The sequence below is a fragment of the Mirounga angustirostris genome, unplaced genomic scaffold (genome assembly GCF_029215605.1).
Source record: "Mirounga angustirostris isolate CCGP_5_RB_7025 unplaced genomic scaffold, mMirAng1.0.hap1 SCAF_1, whole genome shotgun sequence".
NCBI lineage: Eukaryota > Metazoa > Chordata > Mammalia > Carnivora > Phocidae > Mirounga > Mirounga angustirostris.
This window is the reverse complement of record NW_026991709.1, coordinates 16,170,544-16,196,064: the sequence shown is the minus strand read 5'-3', so window position 1 is coordinate 16,196,064 and position 25,521 is coordinate 16,170,544. Positions and strand designations below refer to the sequence as shown.

The 25,521-nt window shown below is 36.3% G+C and overlaps 1 protein-coding gene across 1 annotated transcript in view; it reads right to left on the bottom strand.

The window, feature by feature from the left end:
* Window positions 1–2,332: 2,332 nt before the first annotated feature.
* LTN1 (listerin E3 ubiquitin protein ligase 1) overlaps window positions 2,333–25,521 on the bottom strand; it is a 76,436-nt gene continuing 53,247 nt past the window's right edge. Inside the window, exons 26-30 of the mRNA XM_064579673.1 lie at window positions 21,323–21,494; window positions 20,356–20,576; window positions 18,597–18,791; window positions 17,543–17,710; window positions 2,333–16,954 (exon numbers count right to left, since the gene is read on the bottom strand). Of these exons, the coding sequence (XP_064435743.1) occupies window positions 16,892–16,954; window positions 17,543–17,710; window positions 18,597–18,791; window positions 20,356–20,576; window positions 21,323–21,494 (819 nt within the window). The 3' untranslated portion in view covers window positions 2,333–16,891. The remainder of the gene's footprint in view (window positions 16,955–17,542; window positions 17,711–18,596; window positions 18,792–20,355; window positions 20,577–21,322; window positions 21,495–25,521) is intronic.

Sequence of the window (25,521 nt, the reverse complement as noted above, 5' to 3'; positions counted from 1 at the left end):
AAGTTGGCCAACCCGTTTTTGGTACTCAGGAAGAAAACAGAGCAATGTTTCTCAACTCTTGCTGCATACTATAATTGCCTGAATATGTGTCAAGATACAGTGATGCCAGGGGCCCCATCGTAGACCACTGAGTAAGCATCATGGAGAATGAGAGCTGACAATTGCTATCTTTTTTTTTTTTTAAAGATTTTATTTATTTATTTGCGAGAGAGAATGAGAGACAGAGAGCACGAGAGGGAGGAGGGTCAGAGGGAGAAGCAGACTCCCCGCTGAGCAGGGAGCCCGATGCGGGACTCCATCCCGGGACTCCAGGATCATGACCTGAGCCGAAGGCAGTCGCTCAACCAACTGAGCCACCCAGGTGACCCAATTGCTATCTTTTCAAAACTCCCCATATGACTCTAATATGCAGCCAGGATTGATAACCACAGGAATACAGGCTTTGGGAAGGGATGCCCATATCCTTCACAGGCACAGTGACGAAGGCCGAAATCTGGGCAACTCCCCTGTCTTAGAGTAAAGGAAAAGGGGACACTTACAGTGTTGAGGATTGGCCTAGCCCTGACTCTACCAAGGATACCTACCTTGGACCCAAGATGAGAGCCTGAACCAATGGCCATTAAATCCCTTGCTTTGGTAGCTGCTGAGCATCTCACCGTAATAATTCACACAGGAGTCAGAGAACTGACAGTTGGTGCCAGTCTCTAGTCCCAGGAGGGAGGCCTAACTGTGTTGATGGGCTAAGTCAGTCCCTAAGCACCTGGTGGACCTATCCTATTTCAGGTGCAAATAATCATTAATGAAGTGCACCACCGCCACAGGTGCTGGTGATAAAGAATCCAAAAGTGAGGACGTAGACTTTGAGAGCTGATCATAAAAAACATTGCAGCGTCTGTCTTACTGTCTTGGATCACTCACTCTGGAGGAATCCGGACACCATGTTTGTGAGGACACTCAAGTGGCCCCATGGAGACATTCATGTGGTGAGGGAACAGTCTTCTGCCCACAGCCATGTGATTGAATCATTGGGAAGAGGGCCCTCCATCCCCAGTCAAGCCTTCACATGATGACTGCAGATACAGCCAACGTCCTGACCTCAATTTCATGCTAGAACCACCCACATAAGCCAACCTCAAATTCTTGACCTACAGAAACTGTGTGAGGTAATACATGTTTGTTGTTTTAAACTTCTGTGTTAGGGATGGTTTGGAGAACTAATAAAACCATCAAAACAAACAGGTTTATATTCAGTGTTGAGCTTTTCAACTTCATTCATAACATGCACAATATTGTCAGACGTTGAATCAACAGAACGAATTTCCAAAAAGTTTATTCAGTTCCTCGAACTGAACTTTTAAAGTTTTGAGCCCATTTGGCATTGACTTAAACTTACTTCTTTTGATGTATCTGATGACATTAATATAAAACTGGCATCATTTAACTCCAAAGTCCTGCTAATGAAACACATCAGTAATAATAGCCTTGCTTCTCATATGTGAAATAAGAAAAACTGGAACGGAAAATGAAATTATTTTAGAATAATCACTTGAATGAAAAGTCATGCTTCGCAAAGTGATGTATCAACGTGCTTCCCGCAGTAGCCATGTGCTGAGACAATTGTCTTTGAGCAGTCATATTAAAATAATTAGGAATTTTTGAAGTAGATGGGGTTGCTTATTTAGTGGATTTGCTAAGTGCTGGTGTCTCCCTGGCTCCTATGGTGTATTGTAAATGCCATTTTCTTTCATTAGTTTTCTGAGCTTAAACAAATGTAATCAAAATTTAGAGGACTTAGAAAAGCTTTGATGCCCTTGTAGGACACTTACAGTGAATTACAGCATGAGCTTGAAACCTCCAATGTATCTAAAACCCAATTTATGATAGGCTGCACAGAGAAGAAGAATGCATTGTTCTGCTGAAGTATACTGTTTAATATCAGCTTGTGTGTTTGTTTATAGTGTTCAGTCAGTATAAAGTGTGTGTGTATATATAAATTAAACCGAGGCTATTTGATAGCATAACACAGTTTAGATGTAATCCTAAATTATATAGTTACCTCAACCAATTTGAAATTCATTTGTCTTTTATAGCTTTCTTAAATTAAAAAGAACATTGTTTTTGGTGTAACATTGCTCCATCAGAATCTGTATGTGCATTATCTCCATTGTGGGGATTTTAAAATTATGTCCACAAATTCTCTGACACTCACCCCTTCAAAAGGTGGAGCCTACTGCTGCACCCTGAGTGGGCTTAGGGATTCCCGTCTAAGGATGACCGCATGCCAGAGGGAAAACAGTAACCACGATGAAATGAAATCATAACCACAATGAAGTATATGTAGAAATTTATTTCAAAAAAGTGAAAATAAAAGGGATATGCTTCCTATATTAACAAACAATAAAAAAAACTGCTTTTAGATAACTGGGTCAAATTAACAATCATATTGAAAATCATGAGATGAAAAAGCATCACATGTCAACTCTTGTGAAATACAGTTCAAGATGTAGAGAGAAATACACCCCTCAAATGCATCTATCAGAAAACAAACAAAAATAGATAAAATAAGGAAACATCCAACTCAACAAGGTACAAAAAGGATAAGAATAAACTATCAGAAAGTATAAAGAAATAGAAGAAAGTAATAAGCCAAGACAGAAGAATTTATCCCAAAAGACAAGGAGAAAAAGAAAAAAGAAAAAAAATTAATAAAACATAAGAGAATCTGAGGAGTTAAAAACAAAAACATGTTCTCTGGAAAGATTAACAAGATAAATGTCTAATAAAGTAGACCAAGAAAAAGAGAAATGAGACACAAATAAATATTAGGGATGAAAAGACCGTATTTGCAAATAGAGTATAAATGTTAAAATCATAAGAAAATAACATGAATAACTTTATAGCAATAAATTTGAAAACAGATGAAATGGATAATCTCCTAAAAAAATAAAACTTACTAACTTGTGAAAAGTGGAACACTTTAAAGAGTCTATGACATTTTTTTTTTAAAGATTTTATTTATTTATTTGACAGATAGAGAGCACAAGTAGGCAGAGAGGCAGGCAGAGGAAGAGGGAGAAGCAGACCCCCTGCTGAGCAAGGAGCCCGATGCGGGACTCAATCCCAGGACTCCAGGATCATGACCTGAGCCGAAGGCAGCCGCTTAACTGACTGAGCCACCCAGGCGCCCCGAGTCTATGACATTTAAAGCCATTGAATTAGTTGAGTATCTGCCCATTCTACCCTCACCCCATAAAATAAAAGCACCAGGTGATTTTATGGGTGAGTTTTACCAAACATTCAAGAATCCTAACTCATTTTATGATACTAGTGTATCATTGATAGCAAAACCAAATGGAAACAATATAAGAAAATTTAGGTTAATTTCCCTTATGAATATAAATAAATACAAGAAAGATCATAGGTTGATTTTGTGAACAAAGATGCAAAATTTGAAAAAAATATTTTTTAAACTCACAAATATATTACTAGTAATAATAGCACTGATCATGACCCAAGTAGTGTTTATCCTAAGAATGCAAGAATGGTTCAACATTAGGAAATCTATTTATGTAATCCACCTCAAGGACAGAGGAAGGAAAAACAACAATTTGTCATTTAAATAGATGTAGAAAAAGCATTTGATAAAACTCATCATCCATTCAGGACTTTAAAATATAAGCAAAGAATAGAAAGATACTTCCTAATACAGAGTATTATGTACCCCAAATCTATACATGTGTATCACATTTAGTACTTAAAATATTCCATCTTAAAGCTAATCAAGAAACAAGGAAGACTGTTTACTAAGAAGTCTTGCCAGCACAGTAAGATGAGAAAAAAAGATGTGACATTCCACAGGCACTGTCCTCAGAACTACTGCCAAGCTGACCATGACAAAGCTCCACATTATGTAGGCATGAGGAGGTGCTGAATTAAGGAAAGTGCTTTCCCAAAAATGTAATTAATTGTAATTTTGTGACAATTAACTACAAAACCATTTCTAGTAAGACATGTCAAAATGTGTATTCTTTTGTTGATAGAAAATGTAAACTTTTCATTTCCTAAAGGCTGTTGATTTTGCTATTAGGGAAGCTCTGACAACAGAAATGTTTGATTTCTCTCTCTTTTCCAGCAATGGCTAGAATCCTAACCACAGAGCCTTTGGAAGATGGGCCTCAAGCAGTAAAGCAGTTTCTTCAACATTTCTAGCACCGTAACTTGACTAGCTTACCTAGAATAGAGAGAGCGTGACACGCTATTCATGTCAGATTCTCTAGCACCAAATCTCAAGAAATATTTTTAAATCTCTATAAAACTATCAGTAAAGATCTGTGTGGGTCTGGTATTAGAACCTGATAGCCCACCTTACACTTAGCATCTGCCAGAACAGTAACTTCAAACTTTATTGCTTGCATACCTCTAAACACATTTTGGGAAAATATGTACCACTTCACATTATTTTTTAAATTGATAACTAACATTTACCATCATAAATTTAAATAAGTTTAATATCATCTCCAGTGGCATATGAGACTTACATTTTTAAAAACTGTTATATCATTCTTTTAAATGTATCTAACAGAATCTAAATACTATAGCAATTTGATTCCCACCATCATCGTATCGTCTGTGGTCATACCACCCTTGGCGTGACTGATCTCGTCGTGTACCATCATCAATATAATAATACAAGAACAAACTCTTCAACAGTCAGACATTTAACATCATTCATTGGGTCAGTATTTTTATTCCACTTACCTCACAGAATTATAGCATATTTTAGTGCTTAAAATATTTTTATTTACCCCCATAATACTGTTCTGTAACAAAATGTAAGTTGAAATTTTAAAAAATTAATTTCCTGTGACCAGACTATAGGTATTAAAAATACATTTTTCTAAGTTATTAAATAACTACTAGAACACAAATGATAAAAACATCAAGAGAAGAAAGAATAAAACAACAACAACACAGAAAATCTAAGACACATATGGTTTATGGTGAAAATTGAGTAGAACAGGAGAGAAGGAATGGAGCAAAAGTGCTATTTGTAGAGTTCATGCCTCAGAATTTTCCAAAAAATGACTAAAGACATCAAATCCCTGATTCAAGTAGTTTTACAATCCCAAACAAACAATAACAACAAGAATCCACACCTAGAGACACCAAACTGTTTAAAACCAAAAACAAAGGGAAAATCAAAGCAGCCGGGGGAGGGTGGGGTGAGGGATACATTCCTTACAAGGAATAATAAAACTCCAATTCTTTGCAACAGACACAGTGGAATCCCAAAGATGCAAGACACTGTACTGTGATGAAAGACAGGAACTGCCAAAGATGCAGGGAAGAGTGGAGATCAATACAAATCAATACAAAGAGGACATATAACAAATACAAACTAACATACAGGCTAATAAAGCAGTAATGTCTTGTGGGTTTTAAAATATAAAGAAATGCTTGAAAACAATAGTACAAAAGAACAATAGTGTAGGGCGCCTGGGTGGCTCAGTTGGTTAAGCGACTGCCTTCAGCTCAGGTCATGATCCCAGGGTCCTGGGATCGAGTCCCACATCGGGCTCCCGGCTCGGCAGGGAGCCTGCTTCTCCCTCTGACCCTCTCCTCTCTCATGCTGTTTCTCTCTCGCTCGCTCTCCAATAAATAAATTAAAAAAACAAAACAAAACAAAACAAAACAATAGTGTTGAAATTATTCTAAGGTCCTTGAATTGTCCTCCAGGAAGTGGTTAAAGTATTAATTCATATGAGATATTAAGCCAAATGTGTATTGTTATAAACTCCAGGATAACCTTGAATAATAAACCATACACATTTATAATGTAAAGTTAAGATAACAGAAGGATGTAAGAATAAAAGATACTCATGAAGACTATGGGTGCCTGGAAAACGAACAACCTCATGAGTCCAAAAGCAGCAAAAAAAGAACACACAAGCAATGAGACAATTAGAAAAATATAAAACTTATCTATATTATGTAAATGAGCTAAATATTACTATTAAAAAACAAAGGTTGTTAGACTGGATAAAGAACACTGACATTTTACAGGCATATGCAACTCTAGAAAATTATGGTCATCCAGGTTTGCAAATACTGACTAATACTGGAAAAGACGAGCACTCACACAAGTATCAAAACAGTTTAAGAGACTCTGTTGGTTGTCCTTCCATATATCTGTTCTCCCCACCTTCCTCAGCAACAGAACTCCTGACTTTGAGCTGGACATATGGCTACTAGGAATAAAGATATTCTCCAGCTGCTCTTGAAGCTCGAGATTGACAGGAGAAAAAATTCTTCCTGAAGGATGTGCGTGTTGTGTGTGACTTGTGAAGAGCATCCTCACAGCAAGCGAGCACGTTCCTCTTTCTTCCTTTGTGCTGACTGTAAAGTGCATAACAGCTGGGGCTTGCTTGAGCTGTCAGCTTGGGCCATGAAGTGGAATCACAATTTGAGAATAGTGAAGCAACAACTAAGAAACCTAGGTCCATGTACATACGTAAGAAACCTCGGTCTGTCATGATTATGGAGTACAGCCCTCAACTGCTTACATCTGGACTTCATTTACAAAAGAGAGAAATTTCTTGTTTAAGAAATTTGCTTTGGACTGTTTGTCATTCAAAGCCAAATCTAATTAATACTGAAGTCTCAGGAACTCCCCCCCAAATTAAAGAGCATTAACATGTAGATCTTGGGGGCGCCTGGGTGGCTCAGTCAGTTAAGCAGCTGCCTTCGGCTCAGGTCATGATCCCAAGGTCCTGGGATCGAGCCCTGCATCCGGCTTCCTGCTCAGCGGGGAGCCTGCTTCTCCCTCTCCCACTAAATAAAATCTTTAAAAAAATAAATAAATAAAAACAAAAAGTAGATCTTGGTCTAGTATCCGAAATATATATATAGATATAGATCAATATATACTATAATTATTAATATTAATATATTAATATATATTAAATATATATTTTAAAGTCTTACAACTCAACAACAAAAATTTTAAAATGAGCAGAGGATTTATATAGCTATTCTCCAAAGATACACAAAATGGTCAATGAACACATGAAAAGATGCACAACATCATTAATCATTAGAGAAATTCAAATCAGACCCACAATGAAATACCACTTCATATCCACTAGGATGGCGGCAACTGGGAAAAAAACAAAATAATAAGTGTTGGCACGGATGGGAAGATTTTGGAGCCCTTGGACACTGCTGAGAATATAAATGTGGCAGCTGCTATGGCAAACAGTTTGGTGTTTCCTCAAAAAGCTAAAAATAGAACTACCAGCAATTCTGCTCCTATGTATATACTCCAAAGAATTGAAAACATGTACTCATAAAAATACTTGTACATGAATGTTCATAGACACATTGTTCACAGCAGCAAAAAAAAACAAAAACAAAAAACACAATTCACATGTCCATCAAGAGATGAATGGATAAATAAACTGTGGTATACACATCCTGTGGAATATTATTCAGCCATAAAAAGGAGTGACATACAGATACATGCTACCATGTGCATGAACCTTGAAAACATGCCAAGTAAAAGAAAGCAGATACAAAAGGTCACATGTTATATAGGTAAATCCACAGAGACAGAAAGTAGACTGGTGGTTACCAGGGGTTGGGTGGGAGATTAAGGAGTAACTGTTAAATTGTACTAAATGCCACTGAGCTGCCCATTTAAAAATGGCTGTTATGTGAATTTCACTTCATTTTTTAAAAAGTAAATCTAGCAAAAATTATGAACCAAGAAACCTATTAGGAATAGGTTTTTATTAAAAGAGCCTAGTGAAAGTCCTAATAAAAGATTGTTCTATAGCCAGTAACAAGTAAATCTGAATCCGTTTTAAACCTATTTGATCAATCCAAACTTGCCTCAGTTTATCTTAATTGATCAATGACAACTTGCCTCTGGAAGCCAATCATTCAGTGACAGTCTCATACTTCAAAGGCCAACCAATCAACAATAAACTTAGTAAATCTGCTGAAAGCCAGCTGGCCCCAGATCTTGCCAGAATAACCATGTCTGTAAGACTGACCTCAATCCACTCGACCGCTGCAACCAACTGAACACCATAACAATCCCTCACTCAAAAACCTCATATAAAATTAGCAGTTGGGTTTATTCAAAATGATGGGCCTAACCAGCACAACTCTCCCTTTCCCAGCTATTGTTTCAGTTATCAAGTGGTAATCTTCATCTCTTCCTTGGACAATTCCCACAAGAAGATCATTTAGAATACCTCATTTGATGGTATTCCAGTGGATCCTTGGACCAACAGGAAAGATCAGTGGCTTCTTGAGCCCCACACTCCAGCAGGTCTCAGACCTGTTGCCAGGTGAGTTTCTCAAAAACAATCTGAACTTAGACCAGTTTCATTTAGTTCTTATTGCTCAATTTATCTAAGACTTCTAAACAAATAGATCTCCATATAAGTTTATTTATTATACTTTGTCCTGTCTATATGATAACCTACCTTCTGATTTAGAGGTGAACTATTTGGTAAATATTTTTGCCATTATCCTATTTTCCCACTGCTTGGTTTGTTTTCACATTTTTGTTCATCTATTTATACAAAATCTTGTTTTAAGTATTCCTGTTTTGTCCGTTGTTGTCTTGCGTGTGTTGAATGTATAAAAGGAAGTACTTCATAGGGAACAGACAGATGCAATAGGCTCCAAATCAGTATAAATTGACTCTAAAGACTAATGGCCCATTAGACTGATGACAATTGGCTGCTAGAATGATTGGCTGAATTTTGCTTTGGGTCATCTTCATGAGTACTCCTCAAGGCCTGGCAATTTGTAAAAGAAGTTCACTTTGTTTAGTCTTTATTTCAGGATCATCAATGGCTGGGGTCATTGATCACCAGCTCTTTCCTCTCCTCTGCTTGGTTGGGGACCCTCATCTACTGCTAACAAATACACTTTGGACAAATGCAGTGCCTTTTTCTTGTCGTTGATTTGTCTATGTCAAAGGCACAACCTCCTCCTAACAGTTTTCACTACAATCCTAACCCTTGTGCTTAACTTGGTAAGTGGCAAAATTTTGCTAAAAAATGACTTAGAATTACTTATAGCCATTTTAAGGAACTTCTGATATGCCAAAATTAATACATTCAAAGGAGCTCTAGAAAAATCAGGAGGGAAAAGCCTGAAGTATTCAACAGTCAACTTTTGATTGGTATGCTGAGATCTCAAACTGAAATACTGAAAACTCACTGCCATTCAAGCCTTCTGAAATCCACCTCCTCACACCTTTCCCTCTTGATCTTTACCAAATTCCTTCTTCTGCACCTTCTTTTACCTTGAAAAAAAAGTGATCCTTTGCTCAAAGTTTTTCTTAGAACAATTACATCATATCATATCCCTTCAAAACTATTAGAGCAGAATGCAGATCTAAAGAAACTGATATTTTAATCTTGGTTTGGAGTCAAGTAGAGAGCTATAATCAAGGATTTTCTTAACCTTCGGAAAACAAACTTGCTATAGAATTTAGAATTTTGTTAGATATTTGTTGTCCTGAAGTCTGTACCAACAAGTTCACTTAATTATTAGCCCCTCAGATGGGAACAAAATAGTTAAAAGCAGCAAAATCAATAACAACAAAGATCCCAAAACTAGGAGATGGTTTAAATAACCCAGTTTCCTCATAATTCAATGTATGATCCTGAAAGGGGAAGCAAACAGGAAATGTACTACATAAGGCCATTCCAGAAGCCTTTCCCTCATAGACAGATTGGACGAAAATTCAAAATTATAAACAAATAAGATGAGTAAGTAGCAGACTCTGAAAATTGAAACAATATTCTGGGGTACCCTCAAGAGCTAATTTGTAAAGGCAGATGGGCTTGTCCTTTTTTTTTAAATGAAAATAGGACTTAAAAATGACAATTTAGAAGATGTCACTTAACATTTCAAAAAGCTAGAAATCAAAACAAATTTCTGACCCTCAAGATAAAACAACTGGTATCAAAAATAAGACCAAAAGGTTTTATGTTCTGTAAGAATTAGGCAGCTCTGGACAAGGATACCATAAGCAGAAGGGGCCTTAGGAAAAATGAATGCCCTATAATGGATAAAAACAGGACAACTATCCAAAGTCTCTCTACTAATGCCACTCCAGGAGACATCAGCACTTAAAAATTCCCTGACCTTCTTCTAAACTAGGGAGACAGGTTTATAAATAGAGATGGACAACAAAATACAGATATGGGTCACTTTATAAACTAATAATTCCACTACCACAGAATACCAGATCCCTCAGAGTACTAAAACCAAATAGTGGAAATGTCTAAATCTTTAACTGTTATTCTGGGACCAATATTAAGATATAGTACTTTCTTTATGACACAACCATTTAATAAGTAAGGTTCTACTTAATATATGAAACTGCCAGGTAATACTGCAAGATTTTTTTTTAAAGCTCTGGAAAATTCTATATATGATTAAAGCATAGCTGATTTGGACATATAACTACACTGTGTGTGCAATTTCAAAAATAATCAAGTGGTAAGCTATGATCCCAGAATTCTTTTTTAAAGATTTTACTTATTTGAGAGAGAGAGCACAGAAGGAGAGGGAGAGGGAGAAGCAGACTCCCCGCTGAGCAGAGAGCCCAATGAGAGGCTGCAGGCTTGACCCCAGGACCCCGAGATCATGACCTGAGCTGAAGGCAGATGCCTAACCAACTGAGCCTCCCACGCACCCATAATCCCAGAATTCTTTTTTTTTTTTTAAGATTTTATTTATTTATTTGACAGAGAGAGACACAGCGAGAGAGGGAACACAAGCAGGGGGAGGCGGGGAGGGAGAAGCAGGCTCCCCGCAGAGCAGGGAGCCCGATGCAGGACTCGATCCCGGGACTCCAGGATCATGACCTGAGCCGAAGGCAGTCACTTAACCGACTGAGCCACCCACCCAGGCGCCCTAATCCCAGAATTCTTACAGGCAAAGACTCCCAAGACATAGGTAAAGTATTTGGATCTGAATTTAACAACAGTCCAGACTGAATCTTCCTAGATTCTAATAAACCCTTCTTTCTGTCTGTACATGTAAAGTTAGACCTGTCCAATGCAACAGTCACTAGCCGCAGGTGGCTCAGTAGGCACTTGAAATATGCCAAGTGTGACTGAGGAACTAAATGTAAAATTTATTTAATTTTAATTAATTTAAATTCCAAAATGGACATGTGATCCAGTTATTGTAAAACTTTTAAGTATGTTTGGAAAAATTTAGGTATGTGAATTTACTTTCTTAACTGTAAATTTTCTGAAATCTAAGTAAAGATCAAGTAATTCTGATGAAAATTTCCTATCTGAATTGAAATGTGTTGTAAATTTGAAATAACACACTGGATCTCAAAAACAATATAGAAAATGTAAAATATCTAATTTTTATATCAATTACATATCAAAATAGTATTTTGGATACCAAGTTAAAATGTGTTACTAAAATTAATTTCACCTATTTCTTCTTACATTTTTTAATGTGGCTACTTAGCAAAATTTAAAATAACATGCGGCTCACATTATATTTTTATTCAATAGGGCTTATTAGTCCTGCTCTAAGGCAATGGTTCTCTAGGGCCAATTTTACCACCCAAGGGACATCTGGCAATGTCTGGAAATTTTTGGTTGTCACAAATGGGATGCTGCACTGGCATCTGGTAGATGGAGGCCAGGAATGCTGCTAAACATCGTATAATACACAGGGCAGTTCCCTAAACAAAGAATTATGCACCTTAAAATGCCAAAAGTACTGAGGTTGAGAAACTCTGCTCTAACAGTTTTTCTGCAGCATGGCACACATAAAAACTCCACTGTCTCTTACAAGCTTATCCTTTGATCCAATAGCTTATTTTCTCTTGCATCAGAGAAACTGCTAACTAGACTAATTATAATTAGTTGAAGCATCTTCACATTTGTACTAAGTTCACCTTTAAGTCTGATTATTATCAACCACAGCTAATACCACAATGCTGGAAGACTGAAAGTTTACCCCTTAAGATCAAGAACAAGACAAGCATATCTATTCTCAACACTTCTGTTCAACACTGGAGGTTCCAGCCAAGGCAATTAGGCAAGAAAAAGAAACACAAGGAATCCAGACTGGAAAAGAAGTAAAACTCCTTATTTGCCATATCTTGTATATAATAGAAAATCTTAAGGAATTTACACACACATATGTGCGCGCACACACACACACACACACACACACACCCCTATTAGAATAAAGTAGTTCAGGGGCACCTGGGTGGCTCAGTCATTAGGCGTCTGCCTTCGGCTCAGGTCATGATCCCAGGGCCCTGGGATCGAGCCCCGCATCGGGCTCCCTGCTCGGTGGGAAGCCTGCTTCTCCCTCTCCCACTCCCCCTGCTTGTGTTCCCTCTCTAGGTGTGTCTCTCTCTGTCAAATAAATAAATAAAATCTTAAAAAAAAAAAAAAAAAGAATAAAGTAGTTCAGCAAGGTTGGAAGGTACAAGATCAATATGCAAATTAAATCTAATGGTACCACATAAAGTATATTATCACCTTCTCTTTCTCATTTTACCATCCAGTGGTATAGCGTTCTCAAATCCATTAACTTTATTATCTTTAGCTGATGAAGAATCCCATGATTATGGTTCTGCAGTTCAAGAAGTGTCTATGCCCAGAACAGACATTTTGAACACTGCACTACTAAATTCTTACAAATACTGTTTGTTAATGGGTTTTATATTAAAAAAATGAAAAGGAAGACTATTATCTGGATATACAATACACCAAAGTCTTTTAGAAAAATAGACTAAGTGGACAAACTTGTAGTCTTTTATAGGTTTCTTTTTAAGAGTCTTTTACAGGACATATCACATTGCTAAGAAGAGTAAATAGACAGCCAGTATATTTTTGAAATAACATATCAATTTGGAATGCTACAGAAACAGAGGTTCCTTAACCTAATAAAATCCGATATGAAATATACAAGTTATTTGATGCTTTGGTGCCACCTAAAGAAGTTACTATCCTTAAAAAGAAATCCAGAGTTAAAAAAAAAAAAAAGATATTATCAAAGTTGTTAGATTAGCAGACCCCCATGCTAAATACCTTGCTGAGCCCAAAGTCTTTTTGCAAGGAACTTTTATAAAACAAAAAGACAAAATCACGGAGAAGTTCAAGCATTCCATCACAAATATACAAAATTTTTGTTTCCAATTTTGAAACAAACAGAATAACTGGGTTGGAAGACCTTAAGCCAGAAGAGCCACCCAGTTGCACCAGATAAAACCTAACATGGGCATTTATCAAATTCTTTCCTAAAACAACTTAGTACAGTGAGGACAAACTAGCCATGATAATAAACAAGCAAGGGAAGGGGAGTACTTGGATAGCAGAGGAAAGTCCTGGAACAGTAAGAGTAGATGACTACTTACCTCCTCTTCAAATTAATTATAAAGCTATGTTTTAAATAAATAAAAAAATTTGTGTAGAATTAACACAGATAAGTAGGCCAATGGAATAGAATACAGAGTCCAGAAACCAATTTGCACATGCAAAGAGATTTGGTAATGTAAGAGAGGAGCCACTACAAAGTTAATGGGGGGATAGGCATATTATTTAATAAGAGATGTTAGGAGAACTGGCTATCAATATGGGGTAGGATTTCTACCTTACAGCAATCACAAAATTTAATTTGAGGTGAATTAGGCATATTTTGAAATTTATAGCTTTTGAAGCAAAATAGAATTTTTCAGACTTCGGGGAAGGAATAAATTTTTAAAACCTAACACAAAAAGGGCTCAATCATAAAGGAAAAGGGTGATAAATGTGACTAAACTTAACTGCAAAATTCTATATAATTAAGACAGCCACAGACCACGTTAAAGTCAACCCACACACTAAAAGCTGCCATGTAATAGAGAAAAGTAGGCATATAGATAATAAATTCACAATGACCAATAAGTATATGAAATGAAGCTAAGGTTCTTGGTGGCCAGGGAAATATGAATTAAAACAAAAAGCTATATTCTCACAGCTCTGACTAGAAAAATTTAAAAACCTGAGAAGACTAAGTATTGGTGATGAGGCAAGAAAACCAGAACTCTCTTCCCTTACTGTTGGCAGTGCAAACTTACACACCACTTTGGAGAGCAACTGTCTTGACAAGATCTAAAGTCAGAGAGTATACATATCACACGGTCTACATATACGTTTGGGGGCATATGAGAGAATATTCTAGGACATCTGTGTGAGAAAATGTTATCAAGGATGTACACCTGCAGCACTGTTCAAAATAGCAAAAAATAATAATTGAAATGACCATTATTGGGGGAATTGGGAAGTAAACTAATATTCTATAAACAGCAGTTATGTTGAATGAAAAAGCAAGTTACAAAAGACTACATACAATAGGCTATCGCAAATAAAAATATTTTTTAAACTGCTATATATTATTTATGGATACAAACACATGATAAAGTATAAAATCTTAAATAGGAAAGAGTCACGCCAACTTCAGAACAGTAGGTTAGCTCTAGGGAGGGAAAGAGGAGATGGCATCAGGGAGGAGTACAAAAGAGGAATATTTTATTTCTTTAAAAATCAGAAGCAAATATGGCAAAATAGTTTGTGAAGAGTACAAGGGCATTTATATTATTATTACTCTGTATACTTGAAATATTTTATAATTAAAAAGAATCTTAATGGGCACATATGGTATAACAATCAAATAAGAACATTAATCATTCACACCACCAAAACTTATCAAATAATAACATTAATTATTTAAGCCACAGAAACTTATGTACATACATTAGAGCATGTGATAAATAAGAGTTTAAAAATAAATTCTAAAATTTGCAATTTACATTAGGGTTTTAAATTAATAATTTTGCTAATGGGCTTTGAATCTCATGCAATTTTTAATGTCCTTATGCTAGAATTTTAAGGGATGCTCTGCAGAGTTGTTAAAGCTATATAAATAAAACTTTAATCAATGATATTCTGAATTTCAGTCTTATTTTGGAAAGCTTTTTCTTTAGCATATAAACAGTAACAAGCTTTACATTTATATTTACAAGTCTCAAAGAAATGTGTTAAGAGTCCTAAGTATGAGGAGTAGGTATTCCATTTAATTATAGTGTTTCACCAAGAACCTGATGCCCTAGATACTAACGTGGAAAAACAATGCTCCATTATTCCCTTTTCTGTTCTACTTGAGGTTTGGGTCAGAAGCCAAGAAGTACGAATATTGGAAAAGTTATAAACAAGGTCTTATTATAAAACCATTTTTAAAGGAAAAGTGTGTAACTTTCACAGAGTAACACAATCCTTTGGGATTACTATGTCAGAGAGAGACATAGAAAGAGAATATTTTAAGAAAGGCATTAAGAAGAGGTAGAATTTTGCTATCTGTTCTTCATTGACTGACTCCTTGAGTCTCCAAGGCTATAAGATAATAAACACTAGGGAGAAAAATCCAAGAGACAGACAAAACTGGGTAGGATACTGCATCTACAAATTCAACTCAAGAGATCTGTAATTCATGCATAATACTTCACTCTTGACTACAATACTCTGACCACATTCATTCTATTTCAATAATAACCATTTTACCCAGTTGATGGTAAGCAGTGATTTTATTTAACATGACTTGCTTTTTGCCAATTAAACATTTGCAACAGAGATGATTAGCTGATCTTTCAAGTAAACTTGCTATTAGATATGCTAATATTTCCCATGTAATGGAAGACTGCAATAAAATTATTCCAAGTTCTAAACTTCCATATTTTTATAACTTGGGCACAATTTTTTTAAGGGTAACAGTGATGTGGCAAATGGCAGGTATTCACCTATTCCACTTCAGCCCATTATACTGAATTTTACTTAGTACTAAAATTATTAACTTGTACTTCTAAAGGCTGGAAAAAATAAGCTCCCCCAAATCTCTAATGTAGTGTAACTCTGGCCAGTAAGAATAGCAAAATTTGCTTACAAAATTGAAAGCCTCCTACGACATTTTAAAATTTTTGTTTTTTCCACCAATTTTAAGTTTCAGAAATACTTATTTATTTCTTCCCTCTAGATAGAGGGGTAACTACCACTCTGCTTCATGAATGAAATAATCTAATTCTGTTTCTCTCAAATTCATACCCTCTAGAGACTCACTCAAATGGAGTAATAAGTTCACTGACAAGTCTGCAATTCAAATTTCACTAATACATGGAAATTCTTCCACAGCAAAAGGTCAGTGCCGTGAATTTAATTTTCTGAATTTCATAACCCTTGAATGGAGACACCTTAAAGTTCAGTTTACACTCTTTTATATAGGATTTCAGAGCATGCTTCAAATAGCTTATGATAAGCTATATTAATAGCTTAGCCTCATTTTTATCATTAAAATAATCTACAAATAGCAGAATACTAATTAATTTTGTCATAACTAATAAATAAGTCCTAAAATATCTGTAGATATAAATCAACCCTCTCAATTCATTTGCCTCACTTGGACTCTTCTAGAACATAGATCAACAAACTGAACGGGCTTTTTAGCATAATACAGTTGGACAGTGCTTTCACAAATTCCAATTCTGTAATTTAGAGTTTTTCCATATTTATTTTTAAATATACAAAAAGATTAAACTATTAATATAAATATTTTCTCTCAAATATGTAATATTCTTATGTAAAAGAAAAGGTTTCCAAACATTTACAAAGCAATCTAAAGATAAGTAAACCTGATTTTAGGATCATTACTTTAACCAAAATAATTTTCCAGAGAAGGTCCTATTTAAAAGTAATGCTCACTGGCCTCCTCCCATCAACACTTTAAGATGGATCCAGATCCACAGTCTTTGCTTGATTTACTTCAGGGATCACTTCCAATGGAAGGAAAAAATTCAGAAAAAGGTCTCACGACAGAGTGGACAAGTGGATTTGTTGCTAGACGTAAACCATTTGTACTGAAAAAGAAAAGGTTTTAAATGTTAAAAGTACCTTTTAAAGCTGTCATTTTACATATACATCCAAGGTAAGCTTAACAATGATTAAGTGGAAAGGGAGAATACCAAAATTTTAGCTTCCTCCATTCATCTCCAAAATCAACACAACTCACATTACTTCCAAAGGCTACAGTATGACTCTTTCTCCCTATGTTCCCGCACCCAACCACTAAGACATGTCAGGAAGACCTCCTTATGAAGCAACTGTATCTTGGGCAGCTTTCTTTTCAATATGATGTTTAAAAACAGTAAAGAGCTCTAATGCCAGATGGCCCCTGGTTCCAATTTTTTCAGTCTCCTTTATGGTCTAGATCTTATAGGACCATCTACTGTTTGAGTAAGAGCTATAATAAAAACACCCATTTATTAAAGTGCTTTGATGCTACCAATATCCGTGAATTACTAATTATCTTTTACAGATTTTGAAAAATCATTTTAATATGCCTCTCATTAACTACCATTAAGAGTTTAACATCATTTTCTAAAATTAGATATCACACATATAAATATACATAAAATATAAGTAAGTTATTTTCTCTTTGGACTTACCAAGCAGGCTGAATGGAACTTTTTCTTGCATGTTCTACAGGCTTTTTTGGGAAGAGAATAGTTGAAACCATGAATGACTGAGAAACATATCATGCAATCTTCAACACCCTCAAAACGTTTGTCTACATTATTTTTCCATAAGGCTAGGCCTTCCATAATGCTTCCATTCTGTTAACAAAAAGAAAAAAAATAGAGTAAATATACTCTGAAGACCACCGAAGTTATTTTTATTCAATTTCATAAATTTTAAAGTTGAACTTTAATTAATTAATTTTTTTAAAAAAGATTTTATTCATTTATTTGAGAGAGGGAGAGTGAGCACGAGACAGAGAGAGAGAGAGAGCGCACACCAGCGGCAGGAGAGGCAGACTCCCCGCTGAGCAGGGAGCCGGAGATCACGAACTGAGCTGAAGGCAGACGCTTAACCGACTGAGCCACTCAGGCACCCCTGAATTTTAATTTAGAAAGAACAGAATCTGCTTGGCTATATTCACATCTCCTAAGTTTTCTGAACGTGGGTTTTAAAATGACCTCCCAAGTTTTAGAAACCAGATATAATTTTTCTCCATTAAAGACAGACCTGAAAGAGAGGTTTTGCATCAATACATCAAGTTTTATAGTCTCAACGTGCAAACAACTAACATTTGTTTAAAAGTCAAAGATCTTTGAGAGTACTGTGATTTCTCTAGTCACAGAAGGAGAGTTGAAATATTAGACTAAAAGTAGCTCCAAAGATATTCATTGATCCAGTATCTTACAAAGATTCCCTCTCAAACAATTTCTTTAATACCACGTATTGTTCTGTGTCATCCACAATGTCAGTGGAGTAAAGTCAATTCCTCTCAAACAGCAGAAAAAAAAACTGCAGAACCTTAAAAAGGAAAACAGCTCAGTAGGTAGGTTCAGGTCATTTAGGTATACATCTGTGTTGACCCAAGGAAATACAGTATCTCTTCCAACCTCAAGCAGAAGTGATATATTTTATCTTACTTACCTTTCAAAGAGGAGGTCAGCAGTACCATCTGGAAAGCTGAATGTGCACAGAGAAACTTACCTGATGGGTGAGGTAAGTGCTTAACTGCAGCATCCAGTTCCGCCACTGCTGAACAGCCACACCTACTCTTTTCCCACTCTCCACGGTTATTGAACCCAGGGGGTAATTGGAAGGCAGCTGTATTATAAGTTCAATAACTATGTCCTCAATAGTGTAAGTAGCCATCACTTCTCGGGTAGTAGCTCGAGCTTTAACCTGCAACACAGGAAAGGTGATACCTTTTTGCAAATTTCTTTCCTTTCATTCAAAAAACATCTTGATAGGTTGACTATTGGCAGTCAGTCTTCATTCAAAGACAACACAGGTAAACATGTTGGTTTACTGGACAAGAGATATTTAATACATACATTTATATACCTGACATATTTTATAGTGATTTTTATGAAATTCAAAGTTAGTTTCAAAAGAAATCCTTCTCATAAAAAAGTATGTTTTATGATATTAGGGTTGCTGCATAAGTTTTGAACAGACCAGTGACAGAATGAATTCTTAATTATTGCTCTTCTTCCACACCCAGGGTATCAAATATCATCTATATTTAGAAGTCCCCTAAGTCTTTCTCTGACACAGAATTCTCTTGAGCTTTATAGCCAACCATCAACCGTTAGAATTATTTCCACCTGGTTTTAGTTTTCATACTAGCATTGCAAACAACATAAAATACAAATTACCATGCTTGACCAATGTAGTCTTCTGACTGTCCTATTTCCAAGCTAAAAACCATAGCATCATCTTAAATTTTTCCTTCCACCTCCTCCCAGATATTAACTAGCTACAAGTTTGGATAAATCACCACAAAATTTTTAACATTCCTCTCCTTTAATGGAACATTCCCACTGATACTGCCTTACTCAGGCCCTCCTTGTTATTCAAAATGTTTACACCAGTGGGTCTCCCTGACTATGCATTTGAACCCAAGCTCCATGCCAACAGCCTATACTATATATTACAGTCAGAGCAATTTTACCCATTATAACACTGACAGTGTCACTTGCTTCAAAGGAAAATTTTCAGTGGCCTAATAGGACCAAATATTTTAAACTATCATTTGAGGCCTTTCCCAGTATGGCTGTAATTCATCATGGAAGCAACTGGTTCTCTATTTACCTTCAGGAGTCCTGCTCTGTATGAATGCTGGTTTATTCAGCATTTCTTAGGGCAATCACAGAAATGACATTCTCATCTCCAAGCTTTTTGCTTTTGCCATACTGCTTTCTCTATATTCAACACTTTCTCCTCACTGCCCCTAAAACACAATCCTGCCCACTTCAAAGTAACCTTCCTCCATAAAGGTGCACCTAACCCCCTCAGTCAGATGAACCTTTCCCATGCTGATCGCAGAGCACGCTTCCTCTTAATGTGCCACTTTCCAGTTTCCAACGCAAAAAACATACCGGTATCACTCTTTCCCCTTTATTAGGTTGTATGATATTACACAATAGGAATCTGACCCTACCAAACCATTCATTTCCCAAGTGACTGACACACAGTGCCTGGAATCTACAGGTGTTCCAATATAGATTTTGAATGAACTAATGAATGTTCAAAAAACTCTGACGGGAGTAAATGAAATTATAACATTGTTTCAATCTATACATTAATACTGAGACTTGATACCCAAGAATGAAGTAGAAAATATAGTAGACAATTTCTGTAAATTCTGAACCAATGGTTAATATTGTGATGATACTCACTACAAATGAGAAACATAACCAATATTTAAACAACTTTTCTGGAAAAAATTCAAGATAATACTAACCGTCATGCCATTAAATAGTTGTGTACTTGTTTGCACAGAAGAAATTTCTTGAAAGGAAAGAACATTGCTGACATACTTGCTTGTAAATCTATCTACAATATTGAAAACACGCTTCTCACTACTATTCCACCACAGCCTAACCATGGCAGGCAAGTCTTTTAATGTCATATGATAGACTGAACAAGCCAAGTGTGGGATATGGTAGGGAAGAGTTGCTGTTTCTGAAGAAAAAACAAATTCTTAGTTAATAACATGTATTTCTTACATAGAATAACGGACTAGAAAATCATTTTCAATTCTTTAAAACTAGAGCTAGAGCTCAAAAAACAAACATACCGAAGCCAGAACTCTAGAGTATTAACTTTCTCTCACACGTTCAAAATGAATCATTGGAATTGCAAAAAGAAGTAAAAAGAATGAAGATCCCAAATGACACTGAAAAATCTGCCTAGACATAGCATTCTATATTTCACATGACAGATCACAAAAAAAGGGAACATACATATTTTAAAAAGGACAACCCAAGCCCCTATGCCCAGGGAGTGGGGAAAAAAAGTTAAATAAAAAGAAGGAAAAATTTAGGGGTGTTCAGCTGCTCGGTCGGTGGAGCACGATCTCCAGGTCATGAGTTTGAGACCCACATTGGGTATAGAGATTATAAATAAATAAACTTTTAAAAAAATTTAAAGACTGTCTTCTTATAAATTATGAAAAGGAGTCTGGTCCCTATACTTTCCCCAGAGCTCACTGTGAGGTTATACAAAAATCCTAGAATATCCACCTCAGTATTCACAAAACATAGTACCCTCCTCACATCTCCAAGACATTTTAACATGCACTTCAATCTTCTGATAGCCAGGACACACATTTGGGGTTATTATCCAAACTCTGAAGAGTACAGCATAATAAATACAGCCTAATCTGGACCTAGTCTCCAAGAAAGAACACAAACACACATCTTACTGACCTCTAATACTCAACTGGAGCTCTTCTGTAAAGAATGTTTTAGGGTCCTTATTTGAGAGCTCAATAGCTGTCTCTGCATAGGTCGGATTTTCCGGCATAAGTCTGAACAGGTGATAGAGCAATTTATTCAAACTTTTTGTTTTTCGAAGGTACATTGAGTACAGTGCCCGAAGCTGGTGGAGAGTAAAGAATTTTTATTAGTAAACCCAATTAAACCAAGTCAGTGAGAAGAACAAATCAAAGTAGAATAGACTGTATAAGAACACAGTGAAAAAGGCGTTAATTTGAAGACTTAGAATTACATGGCAGAGTCCTACAAAATACATGCCACATTCTTACTTCCCAAACGTGTCACTGACGGCACTACTCCCTTTCTTCATGAACAAGCAGTTTTCACTATCCCCTCATTATGAGACGGATTCTAACATCTTCCTCAAACTATCTCCTTGCTTTCTCTAAGAAAATCTGCTCCCCACTCCCCAGATGATTTGCTCCCTCTCCTCCCAAGTCTTCTACATACCCCTTCCGCACCACAGTTCTTAATCTTACAAAAGTCCTACTTAAAACTAATCCCATTTTTATGGCTGACCTCACACCACAGCAAATACTCCAGCATCCCTTTAGAAAAAGAGAGCACAAACTAGTAGTCCAAAATGTCTTGGGGTCTTGTTTTGTAAAGCAGGATTTCACTCAAAAATATGGATTTCTGGCTGCGCCTGGGCAGCTCAGTCGGGTAAGTGTCCGACTCTTGGTTTTGGCTCAGGTCATGATCTCATGGGTCATAGGATTAAGCCCTGTGTCAGGCTCCCACTCAGTGGGGAGTCTGTCTGAAGATTCTCTCCCTTTGCCCCTATCCCCATTCCCATGAGTGTGCTCTCTCTCTCTCAAAATAAATAAATCTTCAAAAAATATATGGATTTCTGGTTCCTTTTTTAAAAATAGGAAAATCTTGTAAAATAAGTCAGTGAGAGAAAGACAAATACCATATGATTTCACTCATATGTGGAATTTAAGAAACAAAAGATAAAAAAACCCACAAACAACCAAAAAACAGACTCTTCACTATAGAGAACAAACTGATGGTTCCCAGAGGGGAGGTCGGGGGGGTGTGTGAAATAGGTGATGGGGATTAAGGAGGGCACTTGTGATGAGCACTGGGTGATGTACAGAATTATATAATCACTATATTGTACACCTGGAACTAATACAACACTGTATGTTAACCATACGGGGATTAAAATTTTAAGAAATAGGAAAATCTGGCACCACTCAGTGCACTAAAGGCATCTGTGTGCTTCAGAACTCATTCCTCAATAACCCAGTTTTCCTGTGTTCACATTTACTTTGCAACTCTTTGGTATATGTACCGGTTTTAAAGTTATTCTTCCCACTAAAGCATGTATCTCCTCTTGGTGCAAGACACCATTTTCTGAACACTACAAATGCTCACATACAAGTATCAAGCCATAGGATATGGAATTTATTTTTAAAATATGTTGATCAAAGTACCTAACAATGGAGAAATCTGCAGGACACTACCTTTCCAAGTAACCAAACTTTGTATCACCAATAAAGGACACATTGACATTCTGTGCTTCCTGAGGTGACACACTGAGGACACATCACCAAGTGCAGTAAGTGCTCTCGCTGAAAATCAACCAGAAACTCATCATGAGGAAACAATCAGACAAATTCAAATCCTAACAGAGTCTACAAAATAACCAACCTGAATGACAATAAAGAAAAGACAGGTAGGGAAATTATGGGTTAAAGAAATATGACAAACATGATGCAAACATGATCCTTGATCAAATCCTCAATAGAGAAGGAATAAAACTATAAAGGACATTACAGGGACAATCAAAATTATTTGAATACAAATTAGATTATTGCATTAAAATTAAATTTGAGTATAATAACTATATCAATACATGTCCTTGTTCTTAGGAGATATATGTTTAAATACTTTTCGTAAAAGTATTCATGCATCAGCAACTTTCAAATAGATGAGCAGAGAAAAAGGAAATACAAAGAAAGTAAATATAGAGAAAACACGTACAAAGGTACCAACATTAGGGTGCCTGGGTTGCTCAGTTGGTTGGGCATCCGACTTGGTTTTGGCTCAAGTCATGATCTCAGGGTCATGAGACTGAGTCCCACGTCAGGCTCCATGCTCAGTGGGGAGTCTGCATGAGATTCTCTCTTCCTCTCCCTCTCCCCGCTGCGCTCTCTCTCTCTCTCTCTCCAAAAATAAATAAATCTTCAAAAGTAGCAACATTTAAAAATTTGTGACTCTAGGAAAAGGGTACATGACTTTTCATTGAATTACTCCTCTACCTCCTCTGTAAATCTGAATTTAAAAAAAAAAGTTGGAAGTAGAATTTTAAAAAGCTAATGATACATATCAATGGATTTTTTTGATAAAGGTTAGTATCCAAAATATATAAAGAACTTATAAGAACACCCAAAAACCAAAAATAATCCAGTTAAAAAATAGGCAGAAGACATGAATAGACATTTTTCCAAAGACATTCAGATGGCCAACAGACACAAAAAAAGATTACCAACATCACTCATCATCAGGGAAATGCAAATCAAAACTAATGACATACCATCTCACACCTGTCAGGATGGCAAAAATCAAAAACACAAGAAATAAGTGTTGGCGAGGCTGTGCAAAAAAAGGAACCCTCTTGCACTGCTGGTGCGAATGCAACTGGTGGAGCCACTCTGGAAAACAGTATGGAGGTTCCTCAAAAAAGTTAAATATAGAACTACCCTGCAATGACTGGCTGGCTCAGTCAGTAGAACTCACAATCCTTGATCTAAGGGTTGTGAGTTCAAGCCCCACGCTGGGCATAGAGCCTACTAAAAAACAGTAACAACAACAACAACAAATGTCAGGTAATCTTTACAGAAAAATAGATCTGGTGTGGGTGGCACAGATCAATGGACCTGTAGCACTGAACTAATTAAAGTACTGTTGCATTTCATTAAAAAAAAAAAAAATAGAACTACCCCACGATCCAGCACTACTGGTATTTACTCAAAAGATATAAAAATACAGATTCGAAGGGTTATACACCGTGATGCTTATAGCAGCATTATCAACAAGAGCCAAATTATGGAAAGAGCCCAAATGTCCGTCAACTGATGAACGGATAAAGAAGATGTGGTATATATACAATGGAATATTACTCAGCCATCAAGAATGAAATCGTGCCATTTGCAACAACACAGATTAAGCTACAGAGTATAATGCTAAGCAAAGTAAGTCAGAGAAAGACAAATACCATATGATCTCACTCAAATGTGGAATTTAAGAAAGAAAACTGATGAACATAGGGGAAAAAGAAAGAGAGGCAAACCATAAGAAACTTTTTTTAAATGGGAAACTGCAGAATTGTTTTATTTTTTGTTGTCGTTTTTAAGATTTTTTATTTATTTATTTGAGAGAGAGCGCACGAGCAGGGCAGAGGGAAATGGACAAGAAGACTCCCGGCTGAGCAGGGAGCTCGATGCAGGGCTCGATCCCAGGACTACATCCCAGGGCTTGATCCCAGGACTCCAGGATCATGACCTGAGCAGAAGGCAGATGCTTAACTGACTGAGCCACCCAGGCACCCCAAGACACTCTTAACTATAAAGTACAAACCGAGGGTTGTTAGAGGGGAGGTGGGCAGGATGATGGGCTAAATGGGTGATAAGTATTAAGGAGGGCACTTGTGATGAGCACTGGATGTTGAACATAAATGATTAATCACTAAATTCTACTCCTGAAACTAATATTACACTGTATGTTAACTAACTGGAATTTAAATAAAAACTTGGGAAAAAAAATCAATGGACTTTTAAAAACACATGTATATTACCCAGAAATCCCACTCCTAGCTGTACAACACAAGAGAAATGAAAATATATGTCCACCCAAAAATTCATATACAATGTTCCCAGTAGCTTTATTCACAATAACCAAAAAGTGGAAACAACCTAAACGTCCATCAATCGATAAATGAATAAACAAATGTAGTATACTCGTCACACGATGAAATATTATTCGGGCATAAAACGGAATGTAATACAGATATATGGCATAACATGCATGAATTTGAAAACATTATGCTAAGTGAAATAAGCCAGACACAAAAGACTACATATGTGAAATGTCCAGGAAGAGGCAAATCCATAGAGTCAGAACAC